The sequence below is a fragment of the Zootermopsis nevadensis genome, unplaced genomic scaffold (assembly GCF_977971745.1).
Source record: "Zootermopsis nevadensis isolate Lab colony 2312 unplaced genomic scaffold, Znev_1.0 Znev_ptg000037l, whole genome shotgun sequence".
Lineage (NCBI taxonomy): Eukaryota > Metazoa > Arthropoda > Insecta > Blattodea > Termopsidae > Zootermopsis > Zootermopsis nevadensis.
In genome coordinates, this window is record NW_028259169.1 from 3841821 (window position 1) to 3868415 (window position 26595).

Consider the following 26595-nt stretch of genomic DNA (forward strand, 5'->3'; position numbering starts at 1 on the left):
CATTGCCTTCTTCTGTGTGTGAATGGAGTAATTGTTGGGATGCCACGGAGAAACCGGGTAAGCCCCCGGAGGAAACCTCCGTGTTGCCTACACCACGGCCTTGCTCAACACAAGTTATAAATTCGGGCACCGCCGGGAATCGAACCCGAGACCCCAGGATTACAAGGCCAGCGTTCTAACCGCTAGACCACCTCATCTTATTATTATTTAGTGTTCTGTCTGACGACAGGTCCATATGAACAGGATCCTTCCATCCTTTTCTCGGACTGGGACCTGTTCATATACGTTCTTGGCAGATGATCCAGAAGTGGTTTGCCATTGCCTTCTTCTGTGTGTGAATGGAGTAATTGTTGGGATGCCACGGAGAAACCGGGGAAGCCCCCGGAGGAAAACTCCGTGTTGCCTAGACCACGGCCTTGCCCAACACAAGTTAAAAATTCGGGCACCGCCGGGAATCGAACCCGAGACCCCAGGATTACAAGGCCACATTCTAACCGCTAGACAACCGTGGCGGTGGTATGGTAATGTAAAGTAATATTTTATAGGTAACAACAATGCCGAGTAACAAAAATGCTTCAATACTTAACTTGAATTAGTTACGCTTAAGATGGATCTGTGGTAAATGAATGTAACGTAAAGTAATGTATTTTAATGTAATGTAACGTTTCCTATGTAACAACAATGCTAAGTAAACAGATGAAGTTTCCTAGGTAACAATAATGCCGAGTAAACAGTTGACGTTTCCTAGGTAACAACAATGCTGAGTAAACAGATGAGGTTTCCTAGGTAACAACATTGCTGAGTAAACAGATGAGGTTTCCTAGGTAACATAACAATGAAGTTACACTTTTTCGTAACACTATTTTGCCGAATGACCCTTCCTTATAGACGTATTAGCAATCATGAATCTTCAGTTCTTAGTAGCCGCTTCTAAAATTTAAATACAATCCGTTCAGTTACGTGCAGATGTTTCATTAAAGATCGGTAAGTATAGCTTGAGTTTTTGTATGATTTAGTTAAAGTTCACGTTTGAAAAGTTTATATTAATTTTGTGTTATTATATGTTCTTTGAAAATGTGCATGAAATAAACACATACAGGGCCGACCATGTCTGTCTTTCCATCCCCGTATCTCCATGATTCAAGTCAAGAGCAGTAGCATGGACTTTGATAAAATTTGGTGTGAAAGTTATATCACTGGAGGCTATCCAAAATGATACCTATTAATTTCCTACAACTGGTAATACTAACGTGATAAATAGACTATAAAGTCATACAACAATGTATGGTAATAGGTCTTTGAAAATATGCAAGTTAAGCACAATAATTTTTTGCAAAATGTAAAACAAGCCTATTATTTAATGAGATATATATTTTGTATTAGGTACTAATGCTGTTAAAATTAAAGCCTCTGTTTACAAAATTATGGTTCAAGTCACATTGAAAGTATTGCCACTGTATAATATGTATCTAAATTGACTTTCTTTCATTATTCAAGATCAAGGCACCAAACTGCAAATATGGACCCATGCTTCAAGGATTTCCTGAAGGAACTATAGTGTCAAGTCTGTCGGGAGTATATTATGTCACCCATTCCCATGTGTGAAAATGGCCACAGTGTGTGCAAGACCTGCAGGCAGAATCTCCTGAATTGCCCAGTCTGCAGAGAACAGTTCTCAAACATGAGGTGTTTTCTTCTTGAGAACATGACCAGGAAAATGAGGCACCCGTGTAAATATTACAACCGAGGATGTCCCAAGGCATTTTACCTACAGCGTAGTGAGAAGCACGAAGACCAGTGTCAACACCAGCCATTTAAATGCCCATTTCAGGTAACGGTAAGGTGAGCTGCACCTGGGAGGGCAGCGTCACTGATATCTGACAGCACATGGAGAATAACCACATGGGACCAAGCAACCAATCAAATGCAACTGGGAGTATTTACGGATAATTTCTGCGTAATGAAGCTGAATGTAAAGTGGAATTGTGCAAACCAATATTCACAATGGGCAAAAGTTTCTTTCTGTTACTTAGAACCATAGACAACAATAAGAATGTCAATATTCTGCACGTAGGACTAAAGAGAAAGGCATCTAAGTAGATTGTTATTGTTAGACCTTTTTCTGATGTTGTTTGTTTGTATTCTCCTCAGACACTTCAATGTTCAATAGCTCTTTCTTGTACCGCATATTGAGCGATCATGCCAGAAAGGCATATTTTCATAATAGAAGATATCTGGTCTACTCCTTACTTACTCTGTGAAGCCAGGTCCTTCTTTCCCCTCATTCACAATCTTCGAGGGCTCCAGAAGCATTCTATAGAGCACCACCCGGACCACTGAAATGGCCCTTTTCAGGGCCCTGATCACAATTTTCGAAATAGACGCTAATTTAAAGATAGCTGACGGTATTTTCCGGACTCCGCTGATGGAGGCTGCAACTCGTGGCCATCTAGAAGTAGTTCGTTATCTTACAATGAATGGAGCAGACGTAAATGCTTGCACCATTTATGAAACTGCTTTGCACTTGGCAACTAAAGGAGCACATTTTGACGTGATGGGTTTCTTACTGGAACAGGGCGCGAATATTAATGGCAGCAATGTTGAACACGGCGAAAGTCCGTTATTACATGCAATTAAAGACTTACAGAAAGTGAAGTTCTTAATTGAAAGGGACGCTGATATTAATGTTCGCAACATCTTTAATGAAACTGCTTTTCACCTCGCTGTTGAAGCTGATAATGTAGACCTTATGACATTATTAGTAGATAAAGGAATGTCTGTCAACGAAACGAGTATACGCGGAACTCCGCTACACTACGCAGCTTGCTTTGATAATCTGAGACCAACGGAATTTCTAGTCGAAAGAGGCGCTGATTTACAGATAGCCGACGCAATTGGCCGGACTCCGCTGATGGAGTCTGCATATGGTGGCCATCTAGAAATAATTCATTATCTTGTAATGAATGGAGCAGACGTAAATGCTTGCATCGATGATGTAACTGCTTTGCTCTTGGCAACTGAAAGGGCACATTGGGTCGTGATGGATTTCTTACTGGAACAGGGAGCGGATATTAATGACAGCAATGTTGAACGAGGCATAAGTCCGTTACTACTTGCAATTGAGAAAAACGACTTACAGAGAGTGAAGTTCTTAATTGAAAGAGGCGCTGATGTCAATTTCCGTAGCCGTGATGGCAGCAAATCGTCAGCTTTACATCTCGTATTGCATTGTTGTAACCCAATTGACGTGGACTACTTAATAAAGACAGGTGCTAATCTGAACGTGCAGGATTGGAACGGCTTCACTCCACTTCATTACGCACTTATTTGCAAATGTACTGAATTAGCAATGCATTTGGTGGAGAAAGGTGCAGATGTAAATATTCCGGATTCTGGCGGAAGATCACCTTTACAACTTTCTGTGATTAAGAACAACGTAAAATGTGTAAAACACCTTGTGACGTTTAATCCTAATGTCAATTACCAAGGGCCCAAAAAATTGACCGCGCTCTCAATGGCCATCAGACGGGGGAGGATGGTCAGACAGGGAAGGATGGACATAATTAATGTTTTAGTGGAAAATGGCGCCAAAATTAATCTTTGTGAATACAATGGAAATACTACACTTCATATCGCGGTTATGAGAGGGGATACGGGTCTTATTCACTATTTGATACACCGAGGGGCAGATGTTAATATTCCAAATATCAGATTGGAAACTCCACTAGATTGGATTTAATTACGTCATTGGGATATTCCAGCTTCGTATAATAACATAATTACAAAAACACTGTTGTTAGTCACAGGTTTTGATACCAGCATACCAGATGGAGTCCTTAAGTGGACTCAGATGAGGTACGCTGCAACGAGATCATGGGTGGCTGTGGACAGCTTGTTACAGAGTGGTGCTGATGATATTGTGCTTGCAGAATTTTACCAGGACAAGGAGTAGAGACAGGCAGCATTGTGGGAATGTGCACAGAAGGGACACAGAAACTTGTTGGAGTTATTAATGAATTCCGGAATTGATGTTAATGCCATTGTATCGGATCCTCAAAATAATCACTGAAATTACCTCTTCTTCATTAGGCACACAGTACAGCCAAGAGGAAGTTGTAAGACTTCTTATTGAAAGTGGCGCTGATATTAATGTTCGCACCTTCTTTAATGAAACTGCTCTTCACTTCGCTGCTGAAGCTGAAAATGTAGGCATTATGACGTTAGTAGATAAAGGAATGTCTGTCAACGAAACGAGTACACACGGAACTCCGCTACACAAAGCAGCTCGCCATGGTAATCTGAGAGCAACAAAATTTCTAGTCGATAGAGGCGCTGATTTAGAGATATCTAACGCAATTGGTCGGACTCCGCTGATGGAGGCTGCATCCGGTGGCCATCTTGAAGTAGTTCGTTATCTCGCAATGAAGGGAGCAGACGTAAATGCTTGCAACAATGATGTAACCGCTTTGTACTTGGCTATTGAAATGACACATTTGAACGTGATGTGTATCTTAGTGGAACAGGGTGCGGTTTATTAATGGCAGCAATGTTGAACGAGGCATAAGACCGTTAAAACTTGCATTTGAGGATTACGACTTATAGACAGTGAAGTTCTTAATTAAAAGAGGCGCTGAAGTCAATTTTTGTAGTTGTGAATGCAGCGTACCGCCACCTTTATATCTCGCAGTGATTGGTGATAAACCGGAAATCATGAACTGCTTAATAGAGGCAGGTGCTAATCTGAACCTGGGCGATGGAAACGGCTCCACTCCACTTCATTACGCACTTTCTTCCAAATATACTCTATTCACAATGCATTTGGTGGAGAAAGGTGCAGATGTAAATATTCCGGATTCTGGCGGTAGATCACCTTTACAACTTTCTGTGATTAAGGACAACGTAAAATGTGCAAAACTCTTTGTGAATTTTAATGCTAACGTCAATTACCAACGGCCCAAAAAATTGACCGCGCTCTCAATGGCCATCATACTGGGAAGGATGAACTTTGTTAATGTTTTAGTGGAAAATGGCGCCGATATTAATCTTCGTGATGACCGTGGAAATACTGCACTGCATGCCGCGGTTATGAGAGGGGATACGGGTCTTGTTGACTACTTAATATCCCGAGGGGCAGATGTTAATATTCCAAATAACATGTTGGAAACTCCAGTAGACTGATTTATTCACGTCAATGGGTTATTCTAGCCGACAACTTAGAACATCATGAGCGTAGGTCAATCCAGATTTACTTTTTCAAATGGACCTGTTTGCAACTGAAGCGTTTTGATCAGAAACAGTTCTTCTGATGCAGCTGCCACCGTGAGAAAAACGCAAAAGACAATATACATATAAACCATGTTCTTGTTTACACTGCTGGTAGCAAAATTATGAAGACCCTTTTCTACATAAAGGATAGAGGTTTTAAGAAGGTATCATGCACATATATAAATATTATTTATTGTTACCATTTATTCTTTACATGTTATATTTCATGTAAGGAGCAAGAATGGCGTATTGTAACAAGTTGTTTCTTTTATTATCAACCTATTATAACAGAAAGCATAATACTGTACGTTCCTGGGCCGATATTACAGCGCGTTAAAATATTCAGTGATGCTGCTTTGCTTCATATAACTTTAGCCGACTACATTCTGCTCTGATGTTGTGACGATGAAACTTCGAAAGCGGTGCGCATGCTTGTGGGGAGGTTAAGCTGGTTTAGGAGGAGGGACTGATTTGGGCTGAACCCTTCTCGCCAGAACACAGACACTCTCTCTGGCTGTAGCAACGTCTCTCTGGCTGGGCACTTTCTTCGAGGCGACATTGGTCTGTAGTTGTTTTCTCGTTGTAGTTGCCCGTCCAGATTGTTATTGGTTTTGTTGTGTTGGTGGACGGGGCAACCACTGTGTTTCATACAGCTTAAACATAAGGAAACCGAAAATTTTACAATTCCGCGCACCAGCCTCTTACACCTGTCTGGAGATTTCAGTTTGTTAAAATATTTTGCATCGTACTGTCAAATTAAACGGAACGTTTCTAAATTGAATAATCTGAAAATGTATGGTTCATTTGTTGACTTCGAGTTTATAATTTACACTAATGCCAGGCTGAATAACAGACGTGTACATGGAGACGACAGTGGTCCATTAAAAATATTGAGATCAGAGCCAAATAACGGGAAATATGTAACTTTCAATGAGAGAAATGATGAAGATATTTTCCACTTCTTTAAAAAACTGAAACAGTATTATAGATTACCTCCGGAACTAAAATATCTGGAGACATGTGATTTTTCATTATACGAAGAATTTTTGCAGAAAGTGAAAATATTTCAATGCCAGGCAAATGAAAGTTCCTTCGAGAAATTAATTAAGAAAAAGCTTCGGATAGCTTTTCATACATCACCTTCAGGCACAGATTCCATCTACGAAAAGCTCGAAAGATATGTGACTCAGTGGTGGAAACAAAACCACCAAGCAAATTCGCTCAGTGAAAGTTCGCGTTTCTGGCAAAAATCAGACAGCGTTGGATTCATAAGATAAAGGAATTATCGAAAATAGACGTTCAAGAATCCATTGAATATGGTATAAGTTACACTGAACAACATATGCAACCACTGTCTGAAGCCTTGCAACGCAACAAATTATTAAAAGTCATTACCAAAAAAAATTGTGGCACTTTATCCAAATTGAAAATATATCAGGCTCTCAATTCTTTAGGCCAAGAAAATTCATTATTTATTAGTTTAAAAACTTGAATGGATCCATGTGTAGAGATTCTTGAATTCTGGCCATGAAAGTGGAGTTCTGTCTTGGTCATTCACTGTAAGGAAGGCTCTGATGATGATGAAAAAATTTTGGCCGAAATTTTTACTGTCATATTGGATCTTTCTCTCAAAAAGTGTGTTGTAATTTCACGACATAAACACCCACATTTGGCTTTTCAATTTCAACGGAAACCAGTAAAAGTGTACGCGGAATACGAAGATGAATGCAATTTCTTTGACTTGGATAATATATCACAGGAAATTGTATTGAAAAGAACTGTTGATTTATAAGGAATGGAGGTCCCTTTAGAGGCACTGATAGATAAAGACCCTCTTGAAGATATAAAGCAGAGTATAAACTTACAAGTATTGTGTTTATTGTTGGGCAGGGAACAGAATATGTCTATTGGTAGAATGTTGTCTGATCCTTCAAGTTGCTGGTTGGTGATATTCTGAAGTCAGCAGACACCACTGATGTGTTTGCAATTACTGGGTTAGAGCCGAGCCAACTGAAAAAATACCTACCTGTCGGCAAGAATATATATAAATTTAAGATTGATGACACTTCCAACAAGCCTATAGCACATCATAATGTTTATCGATCAGTGAACCCAGAGGAAGTTAGACACGTTATTTAACTGACCATCCTCCCCCGTCTGATGGCCATTGAGAGCGAGGTCAATTTTTTGGGCCCTTGGTAATTGACGTTAGCATTAAACTTCACAAGGTGTTTTACACATTTTACGTTGTTCTTAATCACAGAAAGTTGTAAAGGTGATCTTCCGCCAGAATCCGGAATATTTACATCTGCACCTTTCTCCACCAAATGCATTGCTAATTCAGTATAGTTGCAAATAAGTGCGTAATGAAGTTGAGTGAAGCCGTTCCAATCGTGCACGTTCAGATGAGCACCTGTCTTTATTAAGTAGTCCACGTCAATTGGGTTACAACAATGCAATACGAGATGTAAAGCTGACGATTTGCTGCCATCACGGCTACGGAAATTGACATCAGCGCCTCTTTCAATTAAGAACTTCACTCTCTGTAAGTCGTTTTTCTCAATTGAAAATTGTAACGGACTTATGCCTCGTTCAACATTGCTGCCATTAATATTCGCGCCGTTTCAGTAAGAAACCCATCACGTCAAAATGTGCCCCTTTAGTTGCCAAGTGCATAGCAGTTTTATAGATGGTGCAAGCATTTACGTCTGCTCCATTCATTGCAAGATAACGAACTACTTCTAGATGGCCACGAGTTGCAGCCTCCATCAGCGGAGTCCGAAAAATACCGTCAGCTATCTTTAAATCAGCGCCTTTTTCGACTAGAAATTTTGTTGCCCTCAGATTACCATAGAGAGCTGCGATGTGTAGCGGTGTTTTTTGGTATGTACATATCTCGTTGACAGACATTCCTTTATCTACTAATAACGTCATAATGCCTACATTTTCAGCTTCAGCAGCGTAGTGAAGGCAGTGCTTTTGTCGGAGCTGCGAACATTAATATCAGAGCCTCTTTCAACAAGAAGTCTTACAACTTCCTCTTGGCTGTACTGTGAGGCTATATGAAGAAGAGGTAATTCATAATAATCTTCTCCAGGATGCAATACAATGGCATTAACATCAAATCCGGAATTAAATAAGAACTCCAACAAGTTTCTGTGTCCATTTTCTGCACATTCCCACAGTGCTGCCCTCCACTCCTGGTCCTGGTAAAATTCAATAAGCACATTACCGTCAGCGCCACCCTGTAACAAGCTGTCCACAGCCATCCATGATCTCGTTGTGGCAGCGTACCTCAGCGGCGTCCACTTAAGGTCTCCATCTGGTATGTTGGAATCAACACCTGAGACTGACAACAGTCTTTTAATAATTATGCTATTATACGATGCTACCAAATGCAACGCAGTTCTACCACCCTTGTCTACAATGTTCACATCTGTTTTCTCCCCCAGCAACTTATTCACATTGTTCAAAACAGCAACATGAAGTCTGAATTCTTCTGCAAGCATCCTGTCGAAAATATTCCGTATTACCTCGTACCTTCGGTTGAAAAGAGTGTCTGAAATGAAACTGTCACACCTAGAAAAATTCTTAGAAAACCATTTGGCAGAAAAATATTCTGCAAAACATCGATGGATAAAACTCGGCCTGCTTCCCGTAAAGTCAGTTATCATTCCACATTGATCTGACTTTCTACTTTTAAGGAATTTCTTTGCTTTTTGCAAGTAAGTGATAACTTCTGTATCCAGGAGCCGATTGAGTTCGTCGCGGGAGAACAACGACACTAACGCTGGAATCATGTTTCTTTACGTAATTCTGTCTCTCCTCTTTTGTATTAGGTTTTGTGCAATCCATTGCATTCTTCTCTCCTAAGTAAATATCACATTTCTTCTCCGTAAATTTCCTAAACAGATCGAGTAAATTGAAGTTTTCTGGTAAATCAACCTTCCCATTTAAGCAATAATTTTTAGCTTCATTTTCAAAGGCTTCAGCTAACATCATTATATGTAATGGAATGCCCGTAAAGTTTCCATCTTTGTCGCTGAAGTTCTTTGAGGTCGACCTGAGCAACTTTTCGGCGAAATATCGCAAACTTCCTTTCTTCAGTTCTCCATTTGTTTTATTCCAGAACAGTTCCAAAAAAGTAATATGATTTTGTATAGTAAATGGCCGTAACGTAAAAGCAAATTTCTTCAAGATCTTCTCCAAGTTCATCTGGTAGGAGGCACGTGACGAAACCCAAATCTTCGAAGCCATTTCATTCCTTATTCCTCTTATTAACATCTCGACCTTACGACAGTAATCTGGACTTATTTCATCGAATCCATCCAATATTACAACTACGTTCCCTGTCTTTTCCAACGCATGTAGGAATATATTTTTTTCTAGTTCTAAAGCATTTTGTTCCTTCGAATGAGCGGCTTCCCACAGGAATTCCTTGTATTTGTTGATGCATTCTCCTTCAAATTCAGCTCTTTCCAGTGAAATGGTATGGTCATTTAGATTAAGTCTTAGCACCCACATCGAAGGTTCCCACTTCTTTATTTCATGTTCCATGTGGGAGAGAAACGTAGATTTTCCCATTCCTGGTTCGGCTGCAAGCAACATGGTGGAGTCATTGTGCTCCATTATACTCCTGACGTCATACGACTCGCATTTTGTTTTGTCAATATATTTGCGGATGACATCAATGTCACTACTCGAGTCTCTCCATACAAAGAAATCGCCTTTCTTATGAATCCAATGCACATTTTTGCAAAACATTTTCAGTCCCTTATAGTTAATTTCCTGATATTTGTTTCCAAGAATAACGTATCTAACTTCCTCTGGGTTGACTGATTGAGAAACATTATGATGTCCTATAGGCTTGTTGGAAGGGTCATCAATCTTAAATTTATATATATTATTGGCGACAGGTATATTTTTGCTGCATTTTCTGGTAGTTTTAGTACAAATTGATTCAACGGGATAACTTCTCTTTAAATTTCAGTAATTACCTCTTCCTAAGAGTAAGAATAATGGCTTTCGAAGTTTCGAACATTCAGAATATCAACTGAAAAAAATATAATTTTATTATGATAGAGAAGTTATTTTGCCTGAGAAATAAATAGTTTTGCGAACTAAACACAACGGGTACATTTTTGGAGCAGTAAATATAAAATAATTTTATGGTGTTATTTTGTTACATAAATTTTAGTGGATTCTTCCAAACGACACACTGTTCAATTTTATAAATGCATCAAGCCCTGTGTACCACTTGAAGATGGCCCTTCAAAGTTCCGAATCATGTGGCTTGGTTGTCTGCTTTTTGTATTTCTTTAACGTTTTACATTTATGTTAGTGTTCCCTAGGTGGATTATTTGCTGTTATTTATATTTCTTCATTTATTTTTCTTTGTGTAAAATATTGTTTCTATTTTGTGTTTGTCTGTATTTGGCTGTTATATTAAATACTGTACTATTAATTAATATATTATTGTACCTAAATATCGAGAATAAAACAATACGAGAGAATATAAGTGGCTTTAATTATTTTTAGAGTATGAATAAAGTATATTTTTGGGTATTATAAAAGTATAATATTACTGACGATATAAACATCTAATTTTGTGAAACATGGAAACATGCGTGAAAAGTCTCGGATAATTGCAATAAATTAGCAGCTAAGCACCTACACAAAATGTTTTGTTTAAAAGTCAGATTTTATTGTTGGAACATTATCTGTTATAATCCAAAGAATGTGGTGCAAAATGCATGTTGCCTATTTTTTCTCGAGTTCTCAAATACCAAACATTGTGTGAATTAAGTAAATAGTGTGCATCAAAAGACTAGTTTTAAAACCTGTACTACGTATTCAGAGTGTTTAAAAACGACCGCCATCTTAATTATTGCTGAAAACAATAAATTTCTTTTTTACGCAGTAAAGGACAAATTCTAGACAGAATGAGCACATTTACTGTTATGGGGATAGAAGAGAGTAATATTCCGTGAAATAAAATCTTTCTTTTTCTTCTTAACATAAGTAAATTGATTCTTTTGCTTGATGTTTCGGATATTTATTTCTGGTTGAATACTTTGTCGTCATCTGTGTGATTCCAGTAAATGCATTTGCCTTTCAGTCCTCAGAAGCAACACTTTTTTGTACCTCGTAATTAATTTATAGGACAAAGTTCAGGACTTGTTTTCTCAAGGAATCCGACGTAAAACTCATGGTCTGAATCGTCTTATCGCTGTCTTTTTCAGTCACATTATTAAAATTATAAATGAGCTGCTTTGGCGGGGCATAAATCCTATAGGATGTCAAGGACTCACATCCATATTCTGGCAAACAGGTCACGAAAAGTACGCCTGCCAAATAGCCGAATTATATATTTTTGAGGTCTGCAGTGAAGAGAGGATTTTGCTAAGCCAAACGTCGTTGCTAAGCGATCTATAGTCGACAGCCATTGTTAAACAGCAGTTGATAGTCTGTGAAATTAGTATGGATGGTGCCATAGGCTGCAACGGCCGAAGGAAATAAATAGTACATTGAGCAAACATCTAAAACCATCACACAGAATAAAAAATCACAATTCAGAAAGTGTTTACGTTATTTTGTACTAAAATACTTAGTTTGTTAGTCGGTTAGTCATACACCTATATAATATTTAAATAATATTAAATATGAAAGTATTGTTTAAATCTGAATCCACTGTTATTTCATAATTAAGATTATTTCTCGAATATTTAAATGTACATAAGTACTTACAATGATTCTTACTTTGTAGTTTATATCATTCGCTTTCGACATTTAGCTACGTCGTGCATTGGACATGATTCATAAAATAATTGCAGTTGTTCGATTTGAGGTTTTTACAGCCGTGAGTATGAAGATTTCTGTCTTCTGGGTTGTTGCGTAGTGTAGTCTGGTAGATGTCCATCAACATTTCAGAGGTCATGCTGCCTCCGTCATCAGGGCAATGATTCATTGGTGGACATCTACCAGACTACACTACGAAACAACCCAGAAGACAGAAATCTTCATAATTGCAGTTGACACTTTACCTGTTGTCTAGCTTGAGTGGGACTTGGCCTCTCACACGCAGGAGGGAATATTTTCTTTTAGTGTTTTTGAGACAATAACGCTGAGGAGAATATTTACACCTATGAGAGAAGAAAATAGCAGAAACACTGAGAAATTTGCATATGTCTAGCGAGGAGTTTTATAATTTGTATTATTAACGAAGCGTTTGCTGTTAGGGCCGTCAAATCGAGAAAGATTTGATGAAAAGTTTCACGTAGCTCTTTTTCATATGGTAATAAATTATCAGGTTCCACAAATGACGTGGAATTTCATAAACATCAAAGAAGTCTGAATATTAATTTTCCAAGGAATCTAATGCACGAATTTCCACCGTTTGTGTTTTCCATTTATCAAACTTATTATCGCAGTTCGCAAGTCTTTTGCCTGTTTCACAGGTTATTTAACGACGATCTTTCAATTTCGAGGTTTCTAGGTTCTATGGTGAAGCGAAAGGAAGTGGGAAGAAATTGTTGTTTTATTTAGGACTTGTGGAGAGTCTAAAGAAACGCACGGATGATGCAAACAGGAAAGTTATTTTTTTATTTCTATTTGTAAAAATGCAAGTAGGCCTATATCACCCAGCTGTTTTGTCTCTGCTTATGATTTTTGTGTGTAAAGTTGTTCTAAGGAAGAAGGCGAACGAGACGACGAGTACAGGTCACTCTCGTTATACGCGCTTTCGCTATCCGCGGTTTTCTTTCTGTATCATGACGAGCATCAATATCCCATACGCGGCCAAACTTCAAATACTTTTATCTGCGTCGAACTTCCTTCAAGCGTATTAAGGAATGGCATGCAAAAGATGCTCTTAGAATCTAAAACTCTTTACGAAACGTACCCATGTGAACACAGAATGTCGATAAGTGGTGTCCATTTTCATTAGAAACAAACGTTACAAAGAATATAAACCACTTCAACAAGATCATTAGGGGAATTTGATATACAAAATCTTAAGTTAACTTGTACCTGGGTAGCCCACTCGACTAGGTAAGTGTTAAGAGATACAGACGTTATCTGTAACAAACAACTTCATATCGCAAGAAGCTCAACATAAAATGACAACTTTATCATATCTCTATGAAGATAAGTGTACGCCTATTTGTAACTGCGCCCCAGTCGCAAATACCAGAACCGATCACTCCAGAAGATTTAGATGAAGGAACTGCGTTTGTTTCACTTAAAGAGAAATTTCCTCTTGCCGATTGTTATTAACGTCGTTGTTTAAAATACTGAACTGAACGACTGGTGGTGTTGTGGTGTGAACATATAACTGCTCTGTAGAAAAAAGGGAATGAAATTAGCCTATCGCTACAGAAAAGAAGATAATTGTGTTTGTGAATATTGACAATTTCATTATCATAATACCAATATGGTTGCTGTTCGTGCTCTTATTACCGTGCTAGAAGAGAAAATGTACGGACTCTGAAAGTTACGTAGCCAAGACTTGAAAATCGATAGTTCTTTATTAAAATGGCGTTTACCGTTACTGAACAAAAATCCTTTACAGCGTTTATTACATATCTGAAATTATTTTAAAAACAAACACGTCTTTGTCATACATCAACTCTTCATGCACTTACGTATAATTTACACTCTCATAAATATTTTAATATTATTTAGATTTAATTGTCAATTGTACATATTTCTAAGAGACAAGGCAGTTATTTATTTTATTATAATTCATTTCCATAAATGAATTGTATTTTTTTGAGATGTCTGTTGTTTCCATCAAAATAAAATAAAACACTACGAGGCATTCGATTGTAGTGAACGAAATTTGTTTTGAACATCAAAGTTGGTGTCTGTGTAAAACTAATTAACCGCCTGCGCCATGGGGGAAACTACCGAACAATGGAGGGCCGCAATTGGCCGATGGAGTGGCGGAAGACCTGGGAAGTATATGATTATGGAAAATTTCGCTGGTAGAAAACGCGATAATGACAGTTTCAGGTGGTTCAGCTGTTTTCTATTGGCTTCGCTCCTTGTTATCGGCTGTGTTGAACTGAATCCGGGCCCAAACGGTGTAGAGGTAAGAACAGAAATTCTTTTAACACACATTTATGCCCATGTTTAAGTTTCATAGGGAACGTTACGCATTGAATGTCATGGGGATTCAAGAAATATAATCCATTTTCATAGGAAGTGACTTGAACGTCGTTAAAATTAACACAAAGCAGATTTAACAGGAGATTCAGCTGCTGATATTATAATTTCTTGTGGGGATGTAAGGGGTTTCTTGTCAAGGTGAATAACTTTCAATTGCTGAAGAAATTGTGTGAAAATAAAATGTCGGGAAGGATAATGGAGATAATAATAATAATGAAACCGGCCATATTAGCATGAAATAGTGAATTATAACGTGCACCAAAGTAAATGCAACCCAACAACATTCACTTGCTCCAGAGCAAAAAATTATATCATAAAGTGGTCTAACCCCGTATAACAGACCTTTCCAGACTTTGTTCGTGGTTACTGGTTACTAGGGCGTTGCTCACGCCAGTTGCAAGAAAGTTGTGCAGGTGCAAACATGGCTTATTCGCAAGGAGAACGTGTGTCCTTTCCCTTTTCCGATCTTCGTGAAACATTTTGCAATGCATATACTCACAAGGAAGTCCAAATAGGACAACAATGCATCGACTGGTAACAATGCTTTGGGAGGTTCTCGATTGTTTTGAGAGGCAATTAACGGTACCAGAATTTTTTCTTCATTTCATTTCTCTGTTGGAACAAATGAAAAGTGCTGCTGGTTTCACCAAAATGGGGCCATGGCCCAAACTGCGAAAACAGCTGTTTTATTGCAAAAATTATTCTGCGAGCACATTGTTGGAAGTGGGCGCGGTGATACCTTATCTTTCGAAATATTCATGCATGGGAATTTCTGAAACAAAGAATTTGTTATAATATCTCGCGAAGCTTGGAGGAACTGAAAGAGACTTGCCAACATTGACCCGGAAACACTTCGAAAAGTCGCGTAAAACACACTACATATTTGGATGTTTAATTTCTACAGAGCTCTGGACGTTCTCAGCATTTGCTGTAACTCTGTTCTATAAATTCTCGCTAACAATCAAGAACAAAGTGGGAAAATGCAGTCTGTCTTGTTGTTATACATGCCACCAAAGCATGCAAATACTTTGGTAATTCATATTGCGTCCTAAGCGTACCTTCCTGTATATGACAAATGTATAAATTTTGCGAACTGGGAAATCACTACCCAGCTGTATCTACGTATGATGTGTATTTTATCATAAATGACATCATCTTATTTCTTTCGTAACAACTAAAGGCCTACCAGTGTAAGACATTTCTTTCATTGCAGTTCTGAGTATGGCAAACACTTTTCTAGATTATTCTACATGCAGAACGTGACCACAAGACACTTTGGCTGTGCCAGTCATAGATCATGATATACCCAAAGAATCCTTGCGCCACAATCATTCGATTCCAAAGAAGGATGTCTTGTGACAATTTCATAAATTTCTCCTACAAAGTTATTGTTTACTTATCAGGATGTGAAGTGTTAAACAATTGGACTGATACTAAGCCTTATCTATAATCTTTTATGGTTATAAATATTATCTTACATTCATACAGACAAACAGTTTAAATGGGTTTCTTTAATACGAGGCTCGTCCACAAAGTACGTTTCCCTGGGGCCGTTTACAGAAACAAAACACAATTTCATGGAAATATTTATTGCAACAGATACAGCAAGTGTCCAGCTATTTTTAAACATATTCGCCACCGGAATTGAGACATTTGTCATACCGTGGGACCAACTTTTGAATACCTGTGTCGTAGAAGTCTGCCGCCTGGGATTGGAAAAACTGTGTGACAACCATCTCCGCCTCTCTGTCATTCTCAAAACGCTGACGCTGACCGGACAGGAATTTCTTGAGGTGTAGGAAAAGATGGAAATCACTGGGAGCGAGGTCCGGGCTGCAGGGTGAATGATTAAACACCTCCCAGCTGAACTCCTGCAAGAGACTTGCTGTCCGTCGAGCCGTGTGCGGCCTAGCGTTATCGTACAGGAAGACAATACCGGCACTAAGCATCCCGCGCCGCTTGTTCTGAATGGCCCGTCGCAATTTCTGCAGTGTTTCGCAGTAACGCTCAGCATTCACCGTCTCACCTCTGGTTAGGCCCATAGACCCGGCACAGCTGACGATGAATTTCGATCGGCGCTATGCTCTGTGCATTCAAAAACTTTATCAATGACCGCACTTCACAGTCGGCGGGAGCTGGAATAAGAACCTCCAACTTCAACAACAGCTGCAACGATGCTACTTTGAGAACGCGGGAAGTACCGTTAGTGCATGCGCCATGTTACGTCATTGCTCTATCACGTACGCACAGTCGCTTCTCGCAATATAAGGTTTGCTAGCTGTGGGACGAGTGGGAAACTTACTTTGTGGACGGGCCTCGTATATCGTGTATCTTGATAAAGCTTTAGTAATTTAGTAATTCAGAATAATTTTACGTCCGTCTACTAAAGTTATGTTTCATCTTAATAAAGTAATGAGTAACCGCACATAATAATTCATTCCTTTCGCAAGATTGGAACGTGTGTTTTTTGGAGTATATTGAAATTCCAAAAGTATTCCTTATGCCACATCAGCGCGATGATATCAGGAACTAAGGAAATAACTGCTAACTAACTAACTAGATGGCTGACCGAACCCGAAGGTTCATCACCGAATTAACCAAAGCCCTCCACCAGACCCTGTCCTGGGCCAACAAAATCCAGTTTCCTTCAACTCCTATCTCCCATAGATCCCGCCTGAGATTATCCTCCCATCTACGTCTAGGTCTCCCCAGCGGTCTCTTCCCTTCAGGTTTCCCAACCAGTACCCGGTGCACACCTCTTGTCCCATCCATGCGCGCTACATGTCCCGCCCATCTCACTCTTCTCGACTTAATCACCCTCACAATACTGGGGGAGCAGTACAGATTTTTAAGCTCGTCATTGTGCAGTTTTCTCCACGCCCCATCGTCTTCCCTCTTAGGCCCAAATATCCTCCTCAACACCCGATTCTCAAACACCTGCAATCTGTGTTCCTCCCTGCAACAATGTAAATTAAGTTATTGTCATGAGAGTGGCTCAACAACGATGAAGAAACAAGACAGACAAATAAATATTGCAGAGCCCACATGTTGTTCTTATCACACCAAATGGTTAAGAACTCGTAAAAACTACCATTTTATTGGTCATTTTATGTAGAATGCGTCTTTTACTTCGTCAACAGCCATGGAGATGGAGGCAGTATGTTCCTCCTTAATGTTGGTATCTTCCCAGAAGTTCACACGACGTCATAACTGAGAACACTAACATAGATATGTGAATTATTTATTCCGAAACCATGCTTAATTCTTTCGTAAGAAAACATTGGCTTCTCACTTATTATCTATCTTAGCCTGTGTGTGACTGTTCTAGACATCAGAGTTAACCAGGAAAATGGTGTGAACGTTGTCCGGGAACCTCGCCGACGGAAATGTCCTCGAGCTCGTAGTGTTTTAGAATGACTGCAAACATAATAACTGGGCTTTAAGATAGAAGGAATCAATAACACTAATGTGTAGGCCAACAGAATGCGAAAATGTTTACTAATATATAGGCCGTCCAACACACTTTCGAGACACGTAAGCCTAATTTCATTAATTATTAAGCAGAAACATGGCTGTTATGCTGGTGCTATTTTAGCTTTCAGGACGAGCTCACATAGAAATAATTGGAACGGGAACGACTGTGGGAAAAACCCTTGTAAATTTCTTGTCACGTCACCAGCTTATCATTCATATCAGATAATTTGAAGTGCTATTGTTGGCGACGTTAAAATACATGGGCCAGTGCGAAATAACCTGTAAAGTCTATCTACGTATTTTGACAATAGAGATTACTCTATTTTGAGACTGTTAAACGTCAAATATAAGAATGTTTCGAATTATTTTGCGTTCTTCACACAGAGTGAACGCATATAAGGACGGACTTGTTCGTCCGTTTCCATGTTTTTTCTTCACTAAGACTGAACGGGTATTTATAATGCGAAACTTTTAAGATATATCTGGTCGGAAAATACTCCAGAAACTGATCTCAAATTTTTTTATTGATACGCCTTGCCAGCCTCATTCGTATAGAAGTACGAGTCATTCAAGAATGTTAGTGTATTGGGGCCAAAGTTAATTTTCAGGTATCTCTGTGTTCAGATATGTTATCAATTCTGGACTGCAGGCCAGACAGTTGCAGGTAAATAAATTATACATTGATCTAGCCTATTTCAAAAGTTTTCTGTCTCTTAAATAGAGAACACTTTTTATATTTGTAATCTAACCTATGTCTGAGAATATGCAATTGCCAATTGATGCGACTGCCTAATAATTTAAGGTGAGTGTATGCTAATAATCCTACAGTATCTCAAATCCAAATAGGCTTGTAATAGTATAGAAATTTATATTATTTGTTAATGTACTTGTACTAGTATCCGTATTATAGAACACAACGAGAATAAATTTGAAGAAAGATATGTAAGTATAAGCAATGTAAGCAGTATAAAATAGCCTAAAACTTGGGGATAATAATTTTACTCCAAAGATAAGTTAACTTTTTACGAAATTCGACAAACAGCCTTGATCATAACGATTCATGTGTCAAAGTATGCAATTCAATGACGGACTCATATGGACAGTGAAATAGATCCATACATTAAGTCGGAGGATGTTGACTAACTCTGTAAGAACATCAAGAATATATTTAATATACCGAGTCGGTGTCATGAAACAAACAGGTATTAATGTGGCACGTTGTTCCGAAATGAAGTCACTTAATTGCTTTTTCTTCAACCAGGACAACCCGGCCACGACCTACCAAGACGGAGCTCTTCCCAAGTACATCAAGAGACCTGGTTCAGTTGGAATAGAAGGAGAGTTGTATGGCATCAGACTGGCTTCGTTCCTCTTCGCGCGGGGCCTCAACAAGACAGAGGAATTCCATCTGGCTTCAAACGTCGACGACGCTGGGGCCTTTGATGACGTGGTCTTTAAGTACAGATTGAAAGGACAAGATATTTGTAAGACGTGTTTCATACAGCTTAAGCATAGGAAAACCAAGAAAGTCGAAAAGCCAATTCTGCGCTCCAACCTCTTACACCTGTCTGGAGATTTCAGTTTGTTCAAATATTTTGAATCGTACTGTGAAATTAAACGGAACGTTTCAGAAAATAGTATTCTGAAAATGTATGGATCGTTTGTTGACTTCGAGTTTATAATTTACACTAATGCCAGTCTGAAAGGCGGCATTGAAGTTAGAAACGACAAAAACCTAGTGAGCATATTGAGTTCAGGGCCAAATGACGGGAAATATGTGACTTTCGATAAGAAATCTGGTAAAGATGTTTTCGACTTTTTTAAAGAACTGTTAAATTATTATAATTTTCTGGTGCAAATGGCAGCATATACAGATGAAGAAATTAAGCAAGAAATAGAGAATAAAATTAGCAACTTTACAAACGGTGACATAAAAAAGAAACTGGAAAAATTAATATCTGAGCCGAGCAGTGATGACTTAGGAAAACTGATCAAGGAACTGGAGAAATGTGATTTTTCATTATACGAAGAATTCTTGCAGAAAGTGAAAATATTTCAATGCCAGGCAAATGAAAGTTCCTTCGTGGAATTAATTAAGAAAGAACTTCAGGAAGCTTGTCATACATCACCTTCAGGCACAAATTCCATCTACGAAAATCTCAAACAAGTTTTGGAAAACTGGTGGAAAGAAGAAGGAGAAGTAGATAGGCTCAGCGAAGGTTCGCGTCTCTGGCAAAATATCAAACAGCTTTGGATTGAGAAGATAAAGGAATTATCGAAAATAGACGTTCAAGGATCCATTGAATTTGGTATACGTTTCACTGAACAACATATGCAACCACTGTCTGAAGCCTTGCAACGCAGCAAATTATTAAAAGTCATTACCAAAAAAAAATTGTGGCACTTTATCCAAATTGAAAATATATCAGGCTCTCAATTCTTTAGCTCAAGAAAATTCATTATTTATTAGTTTAAAATCTTTACTGGATCGACGTGAAGAAATTCGTGAATTCTGGCCTTGCAAGTGGAGTTCTGTCTTGGTCATTGACTGTGAGGAAGGCTCTGACAATGTTGATAAATATTTGGCCGATATTCTTACGGACATATTGCATCTCCCTCAGAAAAAGTGTGTTGTAATTTTACAACATAAACACCCACATTTGGCTCCCCAACTGGAAAATGTATACGCGGAGTATGAAGATGACTGCAATTTTGTTGACTTGGATTACAAATCACAGGAACTTGTACTGAAAAGAACTGTTGACTTTCAAGGAACGGAGGTCCCTTTAGAGGCACTGATAGGTAAAGACCCTCTTGAAGATATAAAACAGAGTATAAACTCACAAGCTTTGTCTTTATTGCTGGGTAGGGAACAGAAACTGTATATTGGTAGAAAGTTGACTGATCCTCCTAGATGCTACGTCTCACGCATATTGGAGCATCAGGTGCGTCTGAATGATGATATTCTGAATTTACCAGACACCAGTAATGCGTTGGCAATTACTGGGTTAGAACCGTGCAAACTGAAAAAGTACTTACATGCCAGCGAGAAAATATATGAATTTAAATTTGATAAAATATCAGGAAACTACAGCTTGAAGATTGTAGACCCTTCCAACAAGCCTATAGGACATCATAATGTTTTTCAATCAGTCAACCCAGAGGAAGTTAGATACGTTATTCTTGGAAACAAACACCCTGAAAGTAACTTTAAGGAACTGAAAAAGTTTTGCAAAAATGTGCATTGGGTTCATGTGAAAGACGATTTCTTTGTATGGAGAGACTCAAGCAGTGACATTGATGTCATCCGCAAATATATTGACAAAACAAAATGCGAGTCGAATGACGTCAGGAGTATATTGGAGCACAATTACTCCACCATGTTGCTTGCAGGCGAACCAGGAATGGGAAAATCTACGTTTCTCTCCCACATGGAACATGAAATAAAGAAGTGGAAACCTTCGATGTGGGTGCTAAGACTGAATCTAAATGATCATACGAGTACACTGGAAAGTACTAAATTTGAAGAAGAATGCACCGACAAGTGCAAGGAATTCCTGTGGGAAGCCGCTCATTCGATGGAACAAAATGCTTTGGAACTAGAAAATAAAATATTCCTACATGCGTTGGAAAAGACAGGGAACGTAGTTGTAATGTTAGATGGATTCGATGAAATAAGTCCATATTACAATGGTAAGGTAGAGAAGTTAATAAGAGAAATAAGGAATAAAATTGATTCGAAGATTTGGGTTTCATCACGTTCCTCCTACAAGATGAACTTGGAGAAGATCTTGATGAAATTTGCTTTTACGTTACGGCAACTCACTAGGGAAGAGCAGATTACGTTTTTGGAACAGTACTGGAATAAAACAAATGAAGAACTGAACCAAGGAAGTTTGCGATATTTCGCCGAAAAGTTACTCAGGTCGACCTCAAAGAACTTCAGCGACAAAGATGGAAACTTTACGGGCATTCCATTACATACAATGATGTTAGCTGAAGCCTTTGAAAATGAAGCTAAAAATTATTGCTTAAATGGGAAGGTTGATTTACCAGAAAACTTCAATTTACTCGATCTGTTTAGGAAATTTACGGAGAAGAAATGTGATATTTACTTGGAAGAGAAGATTGCAATGGATTCCTCAAAACCTAAGGCAAAAAAGTTGAGAGAGAAGTACGTAAAGAAACACATAATTCCAGCTTTAATGTCGTTGTTCTCCCGCGACGAAGTCAATCGGCTCCTGGATACAAAAGTTACCACTTTGAAAAAAGCAACGAAATTCCTTCAAAAAGAAGAGGTAGATCAGTGTGGAATGATAAGTAACTTTACGGATAGCAGGCCGCGTTTTATCCATCGATGTTTTGCAGAATATTTTTCTGCCAAATGGTTTAAAAAGAATTTTTCTATGTCTGGCAATTTCATTTCGGACACTCTTTTCAACCCTACGTACGAGCTAATACGGAATATTTTCGACAGGATGCTTGCAGAAGAATTCAGACTTCATGTTGCTGTTTTGAACAATGACCCGGAAGCTGCGAATAAGTTGCTGGGGGAGAAAACAGATGTGAACAGTGTAGACAAGGGTGGTAGAACTGCGTTGCATTTGGCAGCTTCGTACAATAGCATAATAATAAACAGACTGTTGTCAGTAACAGGTGTTGATACCAACATACCTGATGTAGTCCTTAAGTGGACACCGCTGAGTTACGCTGCAAAAACAAGATCATGGATGGCTGTGGACAGCTTGTTACAGGGTGGCGCTGACGGTAATGTGCTTATTGAATTTTATCAGGACCGGGAGTGGAGACGGGCAGCACTGTTTGAATGTGCAGAGAAGGGACACAGAAACTTGTTGGAGTTCATATTGAATTCCGGATTTGATGTTAATGAAGAACTGATTAGTGGAAGTATTTTTAATAATTTCTCTCTTCTTTATATAGCCTCACAGTATAGCCAAGAGGGAGTTGTAAGACTTCTTATTGAAAGAGGAGCTGATATTAATGTTCAAAACTTCGACTATGAAACTGCTCTTCACTTCGCTGTTGAACGTGGTAATGTAGGCATTATGACGTTATTAGTAGATAAAATAATGCCTGTCAACGAAACTAGTACAGGCGGCATGTCTCCGCTATACGACGCAGTTGGCCGTGGTAATCTGACAGCAACAGAATTTCTAGTCGAAAGAGGCGCTGATTTAGAGGTAGCTGACGCATTTGGCCGGACTCCGCTGATGGTGGCTGCATCCGGTGGCCATCTAGAAGTAGTTCGTTATCTTGCAATGAATGGAGCAGACGTAAATGCTTGCACCAATAATAAAACTGCTTTGCTCTTGGCAACTAAAGGGGCACATTTGAACGTAATGGGTTTCTTACTGGAACAGGGCGCGGATATTAATGGCAACAATGTTGAACGAGGCATGAGTCCGTTACAAGTTGCAATTGAGAATTACGACTTACAGACAGTGAAGTTCTTAATTGAAAGAGGAGCGGATATTAATGACAGCAATTTTGAACGAGGCATAAGTCCGTTACGACTTGCAATTGAGAAAAACGACTTACAGAGAGTGAAGTTCTTAATTGAAAGTGGCGCTGATATTAATGTTCGCAGCTTCAAAAATGAAACTGCTATTCACTTCGCTGCTCAAGCTGATAATGTAGACCTTATGACGTTATTAGTAGATAAAGGAATGTCTGTCAACGAAACGTGTACTCGCGGCGAAACTCCGCTACACGAAGCAGCTCGCCATGGTAATCTGAGAGCAACAGATTTTCTAGTCGAAAGAGGCGCTGATATTAATGTTCGCAGCTTCAAAAATGAAACTGCTCTTCACTTCGCTGCTAAAGCTGATAATGTAGATATTATGACGTTATTAGTAGATAAAGGAATGTCTGTCAACGAGACGAGTACACGCGGCAAAACTCCGCTACAGAAAGCAGCTCGCCATGGTAATCTGAGAGCAACAGAATTTCTAGTCGAAAGAGGCGCTGATATTAATGTTCGCAGCTTCAAAAATGAAACTGCTCTTCACTTCGCTGCTAAAGCTGATAATGTAGATATTATGACGTTATTAGTAGATAAAGGAATGTCTGTCAACGAGACGAGTACACACGGCGAAACTCCGCTACATGAAGCAGCTCGCCATGGTAATCTGGGAGCAGCAGAATTTCTAGTCGAAAGAGGCGCTGATATTAATGTTCGCAGCTTCAAAAATGAAACTGCTCTTCACTTCGCTGCTAAAGCTGATAATGTGAACCTTATGACGTTATTAGTAGATAAAGGATTGTCTGTCAACGAAACGAGTACACGCAGCAAAACTCCGCTACACAAAGCAGTTCGCTATGGTAATGTGTGTGCAATAGAATTTCTAGTCAAAGGAGGCGCTGATTTAGAGATAGCTAACAATATTGGCCGGACTCCGCTGATGGTGGCTGCATATGATGGCTATCCAGAAATAGTTCGTTATCTTGCAATGAATGGAGCAGACGTAAATGCTTGCAGCTATAAAGAATCTGCTTTGCACTTGGCAACTATAGCGGAACATTTGGACGTGATGTGTATCTTACTGGATCATGGTGCGGATATTAATGGCAGCAATGTTGAACGAGGCACAAGTCCGTTACAACTTGCAATTGAGAATAACGACTTACAGACAGTGAAGTACTTCATTGAAAGAGGAGCTGATGTCAATTTCTGTAGTCGTGATGGCAGCAGATCGCCACCTTTACATCTCGCAGTGATTTGTGGTAACTTGGATGCTATGAACTGCTTAATAGAGGCAGGTGCTAATATGAACGTGCGCGATCGGAAAGGCTGCACTCCACTACATCACGCACTTTCTTACAAACAAACTGAATTCGCAATGCATTTGGTGGAGAATGGTGCAGATGTAAATATTCCGGATGCTCGCGGAACATCACCTTTACAACTTTCTGTGATTAAGGACAACGTAAAATTTGCAAAACTCTTTTTGAAGTTTAATCCTAACGTCAATTACCAAGGGCCCAAAAAATTGCCTGCGCTCTCAATGGCCATCAGACTGGGAAGGATGAACATAGTTAATTTTCTAGTGGAAAATGGCGCCGATATTAATCTTCATGATAACCGCGGACAAACTGCACTGCATGCCGCGGTTTGGAAAGGGGAGTCCGGTCTTGTTCAATACTTAATAGCCCGAGGAGCAAATGTAAATATTCCGGATTCTGGCGGAAGATCACCTTTACAACTTTCTGTGATTAAGGACAACGTAAAATTTGCAAAACTCTTTGTGAATTTTAATGCTAACGTCAATTACCAAGGGCCCAAAAAATTGACCGCGCTCTCAATGGCCATCAGACTGGGAAGGATGAACATAGTTAATTTTTTAGTGGAAATTGGCGCCGATATTAATCTTCGTGATGACCGCGGACAAACTGCACTGCATGCCTCGGTTATGAGAGGGGATCCGGGTCTTGTTGACTACTTAATAGCCCGAGGGGCAGATGTTAATATTCCAAATATCAGATTGGAAACTCCAGTAGATTGGATTTATTCACTTCAATGGGAAAATCCAGCCGACCACTTAGAACGTCATAAGCGTATGTCAATACCTGATTTACCATTGCTTGTGGACCTGTTTACAACTGAAGCGTTTTGATCAGAAATAGTTCTTCTGATGCAGCCCCCACTGCGAGAAAAACGCAAAAGACTATATACGTATAAAACATGTTCTTGATTACACTGCTGATAGCAAACTAATTATGCCTCTTTTATATCTAAAGGATAACGGCTTTAAGAAGGTATCATATACAAATACATAAATATTATTTATTTTTACCATGTATTATTAGCATGTAAGGAGCCAGAATGGCGTATTGTAACAAGTTGTTTTGTTTTATTATAAGTCTATTATAACGTAAAGCATAATTCTGTAAGTTCCTGGGCCGATATTACAGTTCGTTAAAAACTTCAGAGATGCTGATTTGCTTCATACAACTAATAAGCAATGCTAGTAATAGAACATCAACATTACAGGTCCTCCGCAAAGCACTTTCACAGTTTGCTGGATCTTTGTTCATATCATTGCTAAAGTATTCTTTATATTCTGCAGGAACGACATCACTTATCATCCCAGAATCAGTGGTTCTAGCAACTTTTACGTAAAATGTCACAATTAACCAATGACACACTATTGAAGCTAGGAAATTAATCTGTTTTTTACAAGTGGGATATTACTATACCACTGATATCAAATTCTTATTATTCTACAAAAACATACCTTCTGATACTTGGGTATTCATGATGATGATGTTAGTGATATATGGAATCATTATTGTCTAAGAGTAAATATTGTCCTTTACTTACAAATAATACGCTAAATCAAATGCTTATAATAACTGAAAAACAAAATATGACCAAATAAAATAAAAATGGACTACCCCCAGCAGTCCTTGATTTCCAAGGTACTTCAAATTAAAGGAATTGTTACAAAATTCAATTACACTATCTCTAGATTTTAATAACCTAAACTCTCTAAACATCTTTTGTATTATAACATTTAAAACACTTGATTGTCAGATGTTTATATATTTTCTGCTCTATTGTCTGGTGGTTTTAGTACAAATTGATTCAACGGCTTACCTTCACTTTAAATTACAGTAATTACCTCTTCGTAAGAATAAGAATCTTGGCTTTCGAAGTTTCCAACTTTC

At 38.8% G+C, this 26595-nt stretch overlaps 4 protein-coding genes and 1 pseudogene across 14 annotated transcripts in view; 4 read left to right on the top strand and 1 right to left on the bottom strand.

The window, feature by feature from the left end:
* The window catches only part of LOC110840669 (NADPH:adrenodoxin oxidoreductase, mitochondrial), a 38120-nt gene extending 33952 nt beyond the window's left edge, over positions 1 to 4168 (top strand). For 7 of the 11 annotated variants that reach the window (XM_087359962.1, XM_087359964.1, XM_087359960.1 and 4 more), the window contains one exon: positions 1498 to 4168. In XM_087359962.1, coding sequence (XP_087216088.1) covers positions 2342 to 3739 — 1398 coding nt within the window. In that variant the 5' untranslated portion in view covers positions 1498 to 2341 and the 3' untranslated portion in view covers positions 3740 to 4168. Of the gene's footprint in view, positions 1 to 444; positions 985 to 1497 lie in introns of those variants that run through there. The other 4 variants (XM_087359968.1, XM_087359970.1, XM_087359971.1 and 1 more) reach the window with 2 other exon arrangements.
* A 370-nt stretch (positions 4169 to 4538) lies between these two features.
* LOC147871843 (uncharacterized) lies at positions 4539 to 9769 on the top strand. The gene has a single exon (XM_087359986.1). The coding sequence runs from the start codon at positions 4711 to 4713 to the stop codon at positions 5176 to 5178; it is 468 nt and encodes a 155-aa protein (XP_087216112.1). The 5' UTR covers positions 4539 to 4710; the 3' UTR covers positions 5179 to 9769.
* On the bottom strand, positions 7401 to 10029 carry LOC147871844 (uncharacterized; annotated as a pseudogene).
* A 2291-nt stretch (positions 10030 to 12320) lies between these two features.
* Positions 12321 to 20377, top strand: LOC147871845 (uncharacterized). The gene is made up of 2 exons (XM_087359958.1): positions 12321 to 14356; positions 19169 to 20377. The coding sequence occupies exons 1-2, from the start codon at positions 14159 to 14161 to the stop codon at positions 20375 to 20377; spliced, it is 1407 nt and encodes a 468-aa protein (XP_087216084.1). The 5' UTR covers positions 12321 to 14158.
* LOC147871846 (uncharacterized) lies at positions 20375 to 26381 on the top strand. Its single transcript, XM_087359957.1, has one exon. The coding sequence runs from the start codon at positions 21288 to 21290 to the stop codon at positions 25539 to 25541; it is 4254 nt and encodes a 1417-aa protein (XP_087216083.1). The 5' UTR covers positions 20375 to 21287; the 3' UTR covers positions 25542 to 26381.
* Positions 26382 to 26595: the final 214 nt, after the last annotated feature.

Excerpts from the sequence above, each read along its gene's own strand:
- LOC147871843 (XM_087359986.1), top strand. The coding sequence starts at position 4,711 with ATGAACTGCTTAATAGAGGCAGGTGCTAATCTGAACCTGGGCGATGGA.
- LOC147871845 (XM_087359958.1), top strand. The coding sequence starts at position 14,159 with ATGGGGGAAACTACCGAACAATGGAGGGCCGCAATTGGCCGATGGAGT. Across the intron at positions 14,357-19,168 it reads CGGGCCCAAACGGTGTAGAG|GACAACCCGGCCACGACCTA; the intron begins GTAAGAACAGAA and ends TTCTTCAACCAG.
- LOC147871846 (XM_087359957.1), top strand. The coding sequence starts at position 21,288 with ATGTTGCTTGCAGGCGAACCAGGAATGGGAAAATCTACGTTTCTCTCC.